Genomic DNA, 14,377 nt, shown 5'->3' on the forward strand with positions numbered 1-14,377 from the left:
CAATGACATTTTGGTTTGTCCTGAGAGGTGACAGACTAGTGGCTGGTGACGGTAACCTTTAGAGGTAGACTGCTTCTTCCTGTGCACACTAGGTCAAGAAAACTCTGGCAGCCTCCGGAGCACATGTATATATTAGCCTGCCTGAAAGTGCTTGGGGTGCCTGGCAGGAAATTCTAGAGTCTATGTGGAGATAGCTTTCCATGTTAGACCATCATAAGTGCTGGAGTAAAAGAGCTATAAACGATTGAATGACAAATCCAAGATTTTATCCTGAAAATGATGGCGATTCTGAACCAGACCACTTAAGCGCATATCCACCCCCTGAAAGATGTCCTTTGCTATCATGAATACTATGGACTGAGGCTCCCTTGAGGGCCTGGGCAATGACGAAGACCTGCTCGTTATGGGGAAAGTCTCTTTAAAACTCTGCACCTATTTCTGCAACTTGTGGTTGGTAGCTGCAAACATAGCATCAGCAAGTGCAAGGCTGAATTCGAATACCTCTTAACAAGGCTATCAAATAGTCTGTTTTTCTTTCCGGTCACAGATTGGTGGCAGGATGAAGATGAAAGATTGTTAGGTAAAAAGAATGGTGAGGCATACCTTCTCTGGGGAGAGCTGCCTGTCACAGAGCTCCAAATTCTGTTAATGGGAGTGGCCACATTAGGTATCTGCCACGTTCTTTAGGCTTTCCCCAACACATCCTTCTGCCGAGGATTGCCCATTGTCAGAGGCCCCCTGATTCCCAGGACATCTGACAGAACCTCAACCTTGGTTATGTGATCCTCGAGAATGCCCAGGAAGTATTCCACTCCGGTCATGGTAAGCCTTAGTGAGAAGGAAAGGTTCTCCTCTGTGTCGTCACCCAAGTAAGGTCTGCTGGCTTATGGAAGGTCACCCTTTTTATGAAGGAGGTGGTCCAGTTTTTGAGAATAGCCCTGGCAGAAGGGAATTTACGAGAACCCTTTCAGGAGTTGAATACTTTTGATCTTGATGCTACAGAAGCTGGAGCTTATTTTGAACCAGTCTGGGTTCCAAATGTGTGGCTGTAGGAGTGGAGGTGCTGGGAGGCCCATTAGAGCCTGAGGAAGGGGCAGTGGCATGGCCTGGGAAGATCCTCCTTGATGAGCGCCTTAAAGTATCTGTAATGGCCGAGAAGTACAGAGCCTCTGAAATGATCCAGGAACTTGACCTCACTTGTTAACTGTAAAGAGTGGCCAAGAAGGAAGTCTAGATGGAAGGCACTGAAGTGTACCACAATAGCTAGCAGTGAGGCAAGGACTAGGGTTTCAAATACAACCTGGCCACTGCGGATGGATGTAGGCCGAAGCCCACTGTAGCTGTCGTCACGGGAGACCAGTTAACCTGCAGTGTAAAGGATTTGCAGCTTAGCATGGCAGGTAGCTCAGGAATTTAGGTCTTTCTTCAAGACTACTTCCTCTGGTCCAACTCAAGCATTGTCTACCAGTTTGGCCCCACAGAGCTGTGATGCAGTTTGAACGTGAGGAAACTCTTTTGGCACCAACGTGCTTACTGCCTTAGACCCATGAGGTCCCTTAGGCTACGACCCGGGGACGGTGCTGGAGACCCCTGAGCACGCTCTGGTTGCAGGCATGTCACTCTCAGAAGAATACTCCCAAGTAAACATCTCCAGACGCTGGAGCATCATATCTGTCTGGAACCCAGTACAACCGTGTTACCAGCAGTAAGAACTCCAAGAGCCTCACAGCCACCCCACGTAGCATAACGGCTAGAAGCAGAAGGATTATCTGGATTCCTCCAGAATGCCCCAAGAGATACTGTACCAGGATGCTTCAGTGTTTTACAGCTAACTGCTGCATATGTTCTGGTGGAACACCGAGCATACATCCTCAGACCTCTGCAGCTGTTTCTTTAGCAACTGTTGGGAAGGAGCATCATAAGCTGAACAAGAAACCCAGAGGCAATTTATCCCCATGCACTAGAGGCAGAGCCTGTTAGGAATTTGACGCAGAGCACTGCCATGTATAGCACTTGCATGCAGAGTATCCCGTTTGATCCGACATAAACGAGGGGGAAGATCGACAGGCAGCATGTAAAAAATAAATAAATAAGGGCAAGTAGACGGAAAAGGATGGAAAAAATAAAACTGCGGATGCACAGGCATCCAATCCAGTCACGGTGGAAAAGGCGACTGGTTGGCATTACCGGGAGGCTGACAGATTGTGCCGACGGTTCCTGAAAAGTACATGCCCACTGGCTCCATGCCTACATTTAAGTTCAAGGACATTTGCTGTGTAAAACGATCCAGTCCCATCCCCATTGAACACACTCGTGTGAAGGAAAGGGTGACTGGATGTAGGAGGACACAAAGATCCAGGTATAGATTCCTGGGAGTTGAAAATCCTAAAGCAAAGGGACTTCCATTTGAAAGAACAAAAAGCCCCACACAGTTGCTTACCCATGATCCTGACCCATCCGTGCAGAGAAAAGGGTGGGCGATTCAGGCTGGGAGCAAGCGCAAGGGAGATAAACACGCAGGGGCATGTACATGGATGCATACAAAAACATCTATTTTTCTTTTTTTAACTATTGTGTTTTTACAACATTCAACAATAAACAACAATACAACAAACGCCATAACATACAGAATGGCACTACTTGCGGGGTGTCTCTCATAATTACGATTGTTGTGGCGCTTTCTCGTGTCTATTTGCACAATTCTCGGGTTTCCATTTTCCAGCGGCTTGTCTGTTCGCCCAAACCAGCAAACTGGTGTTCGAATAGCACCCATGGCTGGTTAGACGCCTATGTTGGGGCTTTCCTCTTGGTTCATAGGGTTCGTAACCACGCTTTCGGACCCATCAGGGTCCTCGGTATCCCGGTCTTCTCTGGATCCCAGAATATCCTGTAGGAGTGTGTTCCAAGACAATATCTTGATGCTACTTTCTCTTGACTCTCTCTGTACTGCGCTGGTCCATACAGTTGTCTCTGCCAGTGTCCAACGATTCAGGCCGGCCCACCCTGCCTTCCATGGCATTGCGATCCAGCGTTTTGCCAGGTTGCACATCAAGACCTTCATCTTGGCTATATGTGTCTTTTGTTTGCCTCCCCTTGGGAACAGTCCTAACAAGTAGCTTTCCGGCTTCCACAGTTGCATTTGTAGTCCGCCCACTATCGCTCTTGCCTTAATGCCATCCCAAAACGTCTGTATAACTGGGCACACCCAGAACATGTGGAGCATGTCTGCATTTTCTGCGGCGCATCTGGGGAAAGTTTGAGTGTCTTTACTTCCTATCTTGGATAGTCTTTTGGGGGTGAGGTAAGCTCTTTGGGTGACATAGAGCTGTGCCTGCTTGAATCTTGCATTTCTCAAAACCGTTTTCGTATATTGTAGGACCCTTGACCATTCCTGATCCATAGGGCCTTTGGAGTTCCGTCTCCAATTGGTCTTGTACGTGCAGAACCTTGGTGTTATTGGTTTTCATAAGCTGCTCGTAGAGCCTGGATGTCGTGTGCCCTCCTTCGGAGATGTCATACCATGTGTCTAGGTCTTCCTTTAGTCCATCCTCTCTGGTGAGGTCCGGCCACCTCTTCTTGATAGTTTGGACCATGCTATTGTGCAGCATGCAGTATCTGTGTAATGTGGGATCGTATATGGAATGTGCGCTAGTGACCACTCTTATGATAAGATGGGTGGCTGCAGATAAACACCTCCCACAGAGTTCTGTACCTGATACTTGATTCAATGAAAAAATGGGAGGGTTATCAAGTCCTGCGCTCAAACCCTATAAGTTACAAAGTCCAAAGAAAAGGCAATATTGCCAAAATCATTGAAGCGAAAAAGATCCAAGAGTTCCAGAAATTCTTTTTAATATGATGAACAGCCGACACGTGTTTCGACCCCTGGTCGTTCTCAAGGCAGACAATTGTTGAAATGATCAAATGTCTTGTTGTCGAAAAAATTGAAAATCAATCATTAGGCTTAATATCAGATAAGTGAATAACTGTTGTTAATCAATTGAGTAAGTCTTCTTGTTCTTAAGGTATAGATTATGTAAAACCAAAGTGTTATGAATGTTCATAAACAAGTCCATTTTTCTTTATGGAGCCAAGTGTTCTATGGCTTAAAAATGCCCAAAACGAAAGTCACAGCTTCCAATAGCTTGACACCTTAGGTACTGTCATTGAGATAGCGGGGCTGTTCCCGTATGAACCGCTTCCATAAACACGGAAGCGGTTCATATGGGAACAGCCCCGCTATCTCAATGACAGTACCTAAGGTGTCAAGCTATTGGATATTGTGCAGCATGAACTGTCCTTTGTGTATTTTGTTTTCTTCTCTAAGGGTGTTGAAGTCGACCCATTTTCCCTCCTTCCACAGGTCTCCCACCTGTGCCACTCCTTTGGCTTCCCAATGTGTCCTATTTGCAGCCAGGGCTTCTGGCCGAGTGCCAGCGAGTCCCACTAGGGGAATCTGCAAGGAGCATGGGTCTTGCGTACCTTGGATCTTCCACACCCTCTTCCATAGCATTAGCCCCAATCTGAGCAGGGTAGGTAGGCCCTCGGTCCAGGGCTTTTCCATCCAGATAAGTTCTCGTAAACAGCAATTCTGTAGTGCTGGTCGAAATAGTAGAGTCTATGGATTCTTCATCGGACCACAAATTGCAGCTGCCCTGCTAGGTAGTATCTCTCGTAATCCGGCACTTTTATTCCCCCGGACTGGTAGTCCCTTTGTAGAGCGTGTAGAGCTAGTCTGTTCTGCCCGCCTCCCCACAGAAATTCCCGCACTATCGTGTTCAGTTTCTTAAAAAATGTCCCAGGCAGGGGAGTTGCTAGGTCTGGAAAAGACCCGGGGCTAAGCTGATGTCTGAACTGTTGGGACTGGGGGCTAGCTAGTCTTTTGGCTGTAGCTCCTGAGAGTCTATCCGGGGCTACAACCAAAAGATCAGGGGCTATAGCCCCCTTAGCCCCCCCTAGCAACGCCCCTGGTCCCAGGTAGGTTGTGGGGTATTCGTAAAAGTAATATAACAGACGGGGTAGGACCGTCATTTTCAGCAGGGCTGTCCTCCCTATCATCCCCAATGGCAATGTCCTCCAGAACTCCATGGACATTGCCGTTTTTTCTAAGGCTGCTTGCGTTTTGGCAGTGTGTGTGTCTATAGGATCGTGATGTATGTCTATACTCAAATAGCGGAAGGTGCGTGGTGCCCACATTAGGACCAGGTGTCGACTGTTCTATAGGAGCCTGTCTGAGTTGTGCCAGGGAGTACAAGATGGATTTTTCTTTATTTATGGAAATGCCCGATAGTATGGCATATGCATCTATCACCTCCAGCAGGTCACAGAGGTTTTCATGAGGGTTTGTGACAAACAAAAGCATATTGTCAGCGTACAGTGACACTAGATGTATGACATTGTCTATTCGTATCCCTGTGTCTGCATATGCTGCTTGCAGGAAGACCGCTAAGGGTTCTAAAGCCAATATATAAAGCATTGGGGATAGCGGGCAGCTCTGTTTTGTGCCCCTATATATCCTCCATGCTTCCGAGATATGCCTCCCCGTTTTAACTCTGGCTTTGGGGTCTTTATTCAGTAATCTGATCCATCCAAGAAAGCCCTCACCCATACCAAACTGGGCCAACACCCTAAACAACCAATTCCAATTCACGGAATCGAAGGCCTTAACCGCATCTAAAGACGCTATTGCCTATTTGCCCCGTCTCTCGTTGGTTTGATCGCCACATGGTGTAGCCTCTGCAAATTCCACGTGGTGTTGTGCCCTGGGAAATAGCCTGTTTGGTCTGGGTGCACCAGCGTGTGTATAACTCTTTTGAGCCTATTAACGAGGGCTGCCGTTAGGATTTTGCAGTCCTGATTTATCAATGAAATAGGCCTGTCAGAACCAGAATCTAGCGGTGGTTTTCCCGGTTTCAGGATGGGAATTATTAAGGTTTCTCGCATGCTGTCTGACAACTGGCCCCTTTCAAATGCCTCCTGATACACATCTAGTAATTTAGCAGCTAAAGTGGTCTTGTATGTTTTGTAGAACTCTCCGGGTAGTCTGTCTGGTCCCAGGGTCTTGAATGTCGGGAGGCTGTCTATTACCGCTTCGAGCTCCTCTGCCGTTAAGGGGGCCTCAAGTATCTGTGCCTACTCTGCGTCCAATTTTGGGAGTTCAATCTGGTCTAAGGCATCTGCGAAATCTGTGCTTTCTGCTTTGCGAGTGCTCGGTTATAGGGCCTCGTAAAATTGTGAAAAAACTTGGTTAATCCCCTCCTGGGTCCTCACCTCTTCCCCTGTATTATCTTTATCCGCGTTGATCAGGACTTTCCTAACTTCCTGTTTGGTTAGCCAGGCTACAAGCCTCCCTGGCTTACCCCATTCGGCATGAAGTCTTTGTGTGTATTTCCCATAGTTTAGATTCCCCAATTTCTCCCAGACTGTGGGACACAAGTTCAAGTGGTTCCTCCCCCAACGAGCCTGCCTGCGATTCCATCGTCTCCATTTCTCGTTCGATCTCCCCAAGTTCTATCAGGACCCTCCCTTTAAGTCCCACTGTCTTCCCAATCGCTGCTCCTCTGACTACTACCTTGAAGGCGTCCCACACCGTTGCCGATCTGTCTATGCTACCTGTGCTGAGTTGAAACTAATCATCTACTATATCCTGCAGATGCCCTTGGACCTCTCCCTCCAGCAGTGCCTCTGCTCTCAATCTCTAGGTCGGTATGGGGGCCTTTCTGTGCGTGTAAGCCCATATTTCTGTCACCAGGGTATGGTCTGAGCGTGCCCTTGCTCTAAGGTGTGGACTGATGAATTCCTCTAGTGTCTCACTGCCAGTAAGGAGGTAATCTATACGTGTAAACGTACCATGTAAGGTGCTATAGTAGGAGTATCTCCGTTTATCTGCAAGTAGCCTTCTCCAGACATCCTCCAGTTTTAGGTGCTCCAAAATGTTCTGCAACGCTTTCGCCGGTGGGGCCAGCTTCTTATATTTATCGTCTGATCGATCTAGGAGCTGGTCCAATGCACAGTTGAAATCTCCTGCCCAAATGAATGCTGCCTCCCTGTATGCGGCAGCCGAGGTGCCAGTTTCTGAAAGAACATTGTTACATACTGGTTTGGGGCGTATGTGTTAACCAAGAACACTTCTTTGTTTTCCAGTATCCCGTGCACCAGCACCCACCTGCCCTCTCTGTCCGGTTCTTGCGTTAACAGCTGGAAAGGGACCCCCGGGGCTATCTCTGTTAACACCCCCCGGCATAGATGGAATTGGTCGAGCTTAGCATTTGACCACCCCACTAGGTCGCCATCTTGGACTGATTAGTCTCGTCAAGTGGGTTCCCTGCAGCATCACTATTTTAACTCTTGGATTTGTTGAGCCAGGTGTGCACCCTCAGTCTCTTAACGTAGGCATTCAGCCCCTGGACATTCCAAGTAGCTATTGTTAGTTCTTCTGAGTTCATATTACTGTGTCCTATCTTGGCCCTTCCGTCCCCATGGGCGTATTTTGGTTTTCTTGGTTGTCTCCTGGTCACTTGGTGTTGAGCGTAGTTCTTGCTGTCATGGTCAATCCCCAAGTGCCTATAGCCTCCCCATGCCGTGTGGCTCTTGCAAAGTTTCTACAGCTGGGTGGTGTGATGCATGGCCTTGCTCTTTTTTCCCTTTTACTCATTTTGTTTCTTGCGCCTTTGTAACGTCTTATCCATGTAAAGTACCCTCCCTTTCCTGTGCCTTCTTCTGAAGAACAAACATTAACTGTGAACAAACGTACAGCCAGAAAATGCCCGGAGGTCCCACAATAAAGGCACAACTGCATGTGCCGTCTCCTTTCTCTTTCCTTCTGGGTTAAGGGTCCTTTAACTCCTCCGATTTGCATGGGTTCTGAAGCATCGGCTCCTTTGGGGTGAGCGGGGGTTTTGACCAACACCCGGTTCTCAAACATGGTTCGATCTGCTTTTCTGTTCTGAAGTCTATGATGAGGTGGATTCACGACTTGAGCCAAGACATCTTTCAGTTCTCCTCGAAGTCCTCGATGAAATAACGTGATCCGTTAATCCTCAGGCCACCCACTTTCTACAATCAACCTATTAAAGGTCGCGATGTAGGATAGGAGATCCTGGTTACCCTGCCATAGGGACAAAGGTTCGTTATCCAGGGCCTGCCCTTGAGAGTGCCGGGCAAATAGTCTTTCCATGCTAGTTTGAAAGCCCTGAAAATTCCGGAGCATTGGGTCATCCCGAGTAACCAGTGGGATAGACCAATCGGCTGCACTGCCGCTGAGATATGAAAATACAAAAGTTACCTTGGCTTGATCGTTTGGGAAGGGTCCAGGTCTGCATAAAAAGTGCAAGCGGCATTGGTTCATAAATACGGCGAACCTTTTGGGATCTCCGGCAAAGCGTTCGGATGGGGCTAACAGAATATTTCCAGGTAGGTTTATTTGCACAGGGTTACTTGATACCACAGGGGCTGGATATCCACCGGAACCAGGTAGGGGTGCTTGTCCAGCCTGACTTTGCAATAGTTGCCTAGCCAAGTCATCAGTTCGCTCCTTTGACACGGCCAGTTCTCTCCTAAGAGTATTGGTCTCTTGACGGGCGGAATGCACTTCGGCCCTCAGTTCCCCTAGTAATCGGGCCAGGTGGTCAGTTTCTGAGGTCTCCATAATGCCCGGGTGGGAAATTGTAGGTAGACTTCGCGTTCTGTTACGCTCACCTGACTCCCACAGAGGCGCCGGTCTGATCTGGGCTGCTGCGGCCTCCTCCAGCGTAATGCGTAGGGCCGAGATGTGTTGTTTGTCTGGCCGGTAGGAGTACTCTTCTGTGAATGGAGAAAGGGGAATTAACCACCCGTGGAGTTGAGCGTAAATTTTCCCCCACCCCCCGGTGTTCTCCCCACAGACCACCTCCGATGTCCCCTCTAAAGTCTCACCTTATGGTTTGAAAGGGTGAGCTCTCCATCCTGCTTCGAGCGCAGGGGCGCGTGATGGACCAGTTGCTCCACTGGTCGAAGGAATTGGTGAGTTCCAGGGCTATGTTGACTCTCCCGGCAAAACGCCGTAAGTATGCAGTTCATAAGAGTTCAAATGCCTGACCATCACTCCTATCCAATCCCGTAATCTGTGGTCTTCTCCTTTATTCAGGTGCTGAGAGAAAACCAGAGTCGAGGAGTTATACCTCCGGGGGTAAAATTAGTCTATGGCGGGAGGTGGCTCCCCTTGATTGTCCTTTTGATTCACAATGTTGTGCTTTTTTTTCCCCTTAGGAGCCGGGGTACGGCGATGGTGCAGCGGGAGCTGCGCCGACCCGAGGAGAGGAATGGTTTCCCCGGTGGTAAATCAGGTAGGTCTTAGGGTGGTAACCAGTATTCCTCTATATGTTCCCTTGGCTCACCTTATTGTCTTTATCTTCCCAAAGGCGCCGGAATGCGGCGGGAACATGCAGGAGGCTGCGGTGAAACGTGAAGATGCTGCGAGGAACGGTAAGTGCAGCGCGGCGCTGCTGCTGGCGATGCAAAGTGTTTTAAAATAAAGTCTTTCCTTTGGTTTGACGATGCGATGGCTCTGGAATCAGGTAAGAAGCTGGTAAATGTTCTGGTTCCAACCTTTCTCCTTCTTTCCCGTGTTTCTAGGTGCTCCGGGTTCGAGGCGGGCGTGGCTGAAGTCTGGATGCTGCTGCAGGATCGGTGAGCGTTACGCTGCTGGATGCAGAATAACGCGAAGCGTGTGCTGCTCTTCGGGCGTGGTTTAAATAGCCTCCAAAGTAGTTCCAGGTAAGTATTCCTCCACCGCCACACTCGAGTGGCAAAAGAATTCCTAGGTAAAGTAGTCCCTTCTCGGCCTCTTGAGGGCTTGGATCCCTTGCAGCATGGTCTGCATCAGGTAAGTCCAGGTAAGTTTTCCCCTTATGAGCCTGGCGCCTATGGCGCCAGGACTGAAGTCTCATATGAGCCTGGCGCCAAAGGCGCCAGGATTGTGTCCAGATGGCCCCTAACAGGGGTCGCTGGGCCTTTCACCGGGAACGCGATGCCTGCTCCCGGGGCTGCTGGACCTGGTCTGGTTCCCCGGGGGTAGGCATCATGACAATGGGCCTCCTCCGTTCTTTCGGAGAAGTACGATCTGCCTTCTCGCATCACTTTTAACTTGGCAGAGTACAGTAGCAAATATCTTATGTTTGCTACCCTGAGGCGTTCCTTAGTCCGTCCAAAGCGCGCCCGTTGTCTCTGGACCAGAGTCGTATAGTCCGGGTAGATTTCTACCCTAGAGGAGTTCCTAGTTATCACACCCCTTCCCTTGAGAATGTCAGTATTTTCTCCTGGTCTTTAAAGTTCATGATCTTGGCGATCATCGGTCTTGTTGGGCGGGCTCCTGGTTGAGGTTTCCTAGTCAAGGCCCTGTGGGCTCTCTCCACTGCAAAGTCCTGGGACAGCACCCCTGTCCCGATCTCTTGCAGCAACAGGTTTTCGACATAATTCGTGGGGTCTCTGGCTTCCTCCCTCTTCGGCAATCTGACAATCCAGACATTATTTCTTCAAGCTCTCCCCTCTGCATCTTCCGCCCTGTGGTCAAGGATCGTTATCCGTTGTAATACACCTGACATTTGGGATTGGGTAGTAACAATGTCAGTGGTGTTATTCTGTACCTGCTGTTCTTCCGTACTCACTCGGTCCGCCAGGGTCCGTACATCCTGCTGTAGAAGGCCCATATCCACATGACTGCATCTAGTTTGTTTTCCAGGGATGCCTTCAGGGCTGCTATAGCCTCTAATATGGGACCCTCACCTCAACCTCCTTCCTGCAGTTCTGAGCTAGTCGCAGTCGTGCTCGAGTCTGACGTGGTGGGTTGGCTTTTGTTGTGCTTCTTAGCAAATGATTCCATACTGGTCTGTTTACCCTTTCCGCCTTTTGATTTGTCTGGCATTCTTCTCCCCTTGGTGTAAAGCGAGACTCAGGTGCCTCCTTAGCGTCTGGAGCGAGGCCCACTCCCGCAGTTGGTGCAACTGCGTGGATGTCTAAAGGTATCTCTTCGCTGCTAGGGGGTCTCCTGCAAGGTTACATGGCGTGGTTTTTCTGCCGCCCCTGCTGCTGGACCAGACTGTTGTCTCCTCTCACCCCTTTACTTCCTCGTAGGCTTGGCAGATCTAGTTCTTGTGCACTTTTACAATGTTCTGCCCTTCTCTGAGGCTTCCTGGGGATTAGCTCAGTGTCTTGCTTGCTATATTCATCTGGCTGTCACATGTTGCAGATGCGCCTCTCTGGTCCAAGGCGTTTACCCCCCTCTCTCATGCTTATTTTAGCCTTACTTGTCGCTACCTTGTGGGGGGTGTATGTTCTCAGGGTGCCCTTGTTCTGTATCTGCCGAGCCAGGTGGTGTGGGTGTGATTCAGTTGGCCTGACGGGACAGCATGGATTGTGCCCTCCCACGCATCAACTTTTTGTATTTGCACTTGTTTAAAGGTATTTACCCCAACTATAGTCCAGAGGTGAATGTCCCCCCCTTGTCCTTGGCTAACTCCCCTTAGGGCCTTGTATCATGCGCTTCACCATTTCAATGGGCTGTGTTGATGTTTCCCCCAGTGTACGGGGTTATCCCCTCTCGCTCTACCCTTGTTTCACGGGGGGGGGGTTCTGCGCTATGTCCGGCGTGCTCGCATACGCCTCAGGGTGCAATGGCTGAGCCTGCAGGCTGGTGGATGTGTCAAGCGCCCCCTTATGGTGTCTTCTGCCCTTTCTGAATGGGCCAGAGAGCACTGTACTGCCTCTGTGGTCTTCCTTTGGCCCAACCCGTTGGACCCAGACCCATGTCCTGGTCAGCGTCTACGCCAATGTAATATGGCAGTGGATTGTGGCCTTCCAAGTTGATGGGTGTATCTGAAATCTCCTAAGTGCTGTCCCCCCCGTTGGTGGCCCTTGAGCTTATGTTTCCCTCCGGCACCTTTTGATGTAGTGCCGCTCACCTTCACATGGGCCGGCTCGGTCTGTGCGGGTCCTGCCGCAGGTTCTTCCATTCGCCTACCAGAAGCTGTGATGGCCCACAAGCACAGCTCGCTTCTCTCCCACGCGCAGATGCTGCGGGTATTATCTCTGTTGTAGTGCAGGCAGGCGGGCATGGGTTTCTCTGTGGTCTCGCTGCAGCACCTGGCGGGCCGCCTGGCCGATCTGCTCCCGCCACATGTTATGGAAAGTAGATGTTGTCATGCCCTTGCGTGCCTTGGTTCAGGCGGGCGATGCTCTGCTTCCAGGCCAGCTGAGGTCTTGGGGGCGCTGCTGTCACTTGCCGCTGGGGGTCACCCTGGATTGCTGTTCGCCGCGGGAGGTGATGGGGCCGCAGGATACTGGATCCCCTCGCTGCGCCTCGGGTCTCGGGACCGCCTGAGGCACTGTCCGCACTGGTGAGGTGTTGCCCGCTTCTCCGGCTCACTCGGGGTCGTTATAGAGCCACTTCACTAGTACTGGCTCTTGCTCGCCTGATGTCCTGGCGACTGATGCCCTGCGCCTCGGTCAGCCTGCCTGTGGCGTTCTGTGCTACCTGTGTTCTCTGGGCAGACCGGGTTCCCCTCGGACCACTGAAGTCCTGTCGTCATTCCCCTGCTCCGATATGCCATCTGGACACTGCTTGTGGTGCAGCTGCCCCCACTGGTCATGCCACCACGCCTTTCGTTCCCTTCACCATCTCCCTCACTGCACGGGTTCTCCTTAGTGAGCTGCGCTGCATGCCCCCCCACCATTATGGGTTTGGCAGCGAGGATCTTCTCAGTTTCTTTTTTGCTCGTTTCTCACTCCGGTTCTCAACGAGAATCTCCCAAGCCGTGCACTGGACCTTTAGCCACCTTCTCATTGCGTTTTAACAGTGTTCGTATAGCAAAATCTCGCCAGCTTGCCCGATTGCATACAGGATCTTCACGGAGCTCTGAAGCCTTGCTGCCTACCACATGGCCGTCAAGCCACGCCCCCCCATCTATTTTTCTTTTTTAGAACTGAAATGCCGCTTTGCACGATGCTCCGACTCCGACCCTTCCTGGGAACAAAATTCCATAAGCATAAAGGATAGGGAACGTAACGTAGAGGAACACGCATTTAGAGCCTTTGAAAACAAACAAACTGTAAACCAAGATAGGATGGAGCAGTCAGCTAAATAAAACTAAAGATTTATATGATAATTAACTGTCCAACAACATTTATCTACTATGAACATAAATATTGGTAAGAGAATCAGCAAGAGGTAAGATAGCAAGTGGGAAAGGGACTTGAACACTTTTTAGCTGTTCCGCAAGACAGGCTGTTTTCAGACACCATTTGCTTTACCTGAGAGTCATAACTGCTGTAGATAAAAGAATGATTGACAAAGGCAAAATTAACCAAGAGACAATACAAACATATATAATCTAGTCAGCAGCCATTAGAAGCAAATCACTTTGAATTCATTTACATTTTTGAGAAGTGTTTTTCATTTGTTTTTAAAGCATGCATGCAACTACGTTTAAAAAAAAAAAGCACAGGCAAAAACAAAATAAAAGACCATATAAAAAATTTAATAATATGTAAAAAAAGCATTTTACCTCCTTCCCTTCCTTGGATTTGACACGCTCCAAATCTCCCAATCTAATTTTGATCAGGTGTCCCGTGATTTCACTCATCCTTCGCTGATCTGCAATGAGGGCAAAAGAAAAGTACAACTCTACCATTTCTTTCTAGTGATCATCTGTTTTGTGACAGTCGTGGTTGCACACTTCTACATCAAATCTAACGAGGCGGGTCTTGTGTAAGAGGCATAAACAAAGATTTGTTCATTAAAATGTTTTGTCAACATTGGCTGGGTGGATAGCTCACAAGTAAAGAACGAGCATGAGGTTAATCTGAACTTCGCAAGTTTGAATGAAACGGCAGGGCTGACTGAACCGAGCTAAAAAAATGATAGTACTATTAAGTGCGTTCGTTGATTAAACTCTTTATTATAGAGCTTAGAGGCAGGAGGAATTCAGCATAAAGCGCTTTGTAAGCATACAAACAATTATTGTTTTTTTACAGATTTCTTTGCACATCTACATTTAATGGCTCCTATTTAAGCAATGTTGAGCTAATTTAAAACTTGGTTCCTAGGTGTCTAGTCAAAACCATTTAACTAGTAGCGAGTCCAGCAGCATACTGTACTTTGATTGCTCTATTAAACATACCTATCAATCTGTTAGGCATTGCATGAGGGTTCAAGCCCTGAGACCAGTGACGTTTCTGCATTGGTTTGCGGATCATGATTTAGACTTACTGTTTCCTTCCTGTTAAGCATTACTCTGACAGGGAAGGGTCAGGCACACCTTGAATGGATGAGTTCTCGTCACTCCATTCCTACTACAAACATTGGTACTTCACTCACGAATATTTTATGATGTTACAAAAGATG

At 48.9% G+C, this 14,377-nt stretch overlaps 1 protein-coding gene across 3 annotated transcripts in view; it reads right to left on the minus strand.

The window, feature by feature from the left end:
- SANBR (SANT and BTB domain regulator of CSR) overlaps positions 1-14,377 on the minus strand; it is a 1,021,507-nt gene that overhangs the window by 132,712 nt on the left and 874,418 nt on the right. For all 3 annotated transcript variants that reach the window (XM_069608017.1, XM_069608018.1, XM_069608020.1), the window contains one exon: positions 13,539-13,627. In XM_069608017.1, the coding sequence (XP_069464118.1) occupies positions 13,539-13,627 (89 nt within the window). The remainder of the gene's footprint in view (positions 1-13,538; positions 13,628-14,377) is intronic.

The sequence above is a fragment of the Ambystoma mexicanum genome, chromosome 4q (assembly GCF_040938575.1).
Source record: "Ambystoma mexicanum isolate Mex_15411 chromosome 4q, UKY_AmexF1_1, whole genome shotgun sequence".
NCBI lineage: Eukaryota > Metazoa > Chordata > Amphibia > Caudata > Ambystomatidae > Ambystoma > Ambystoma mexicanum.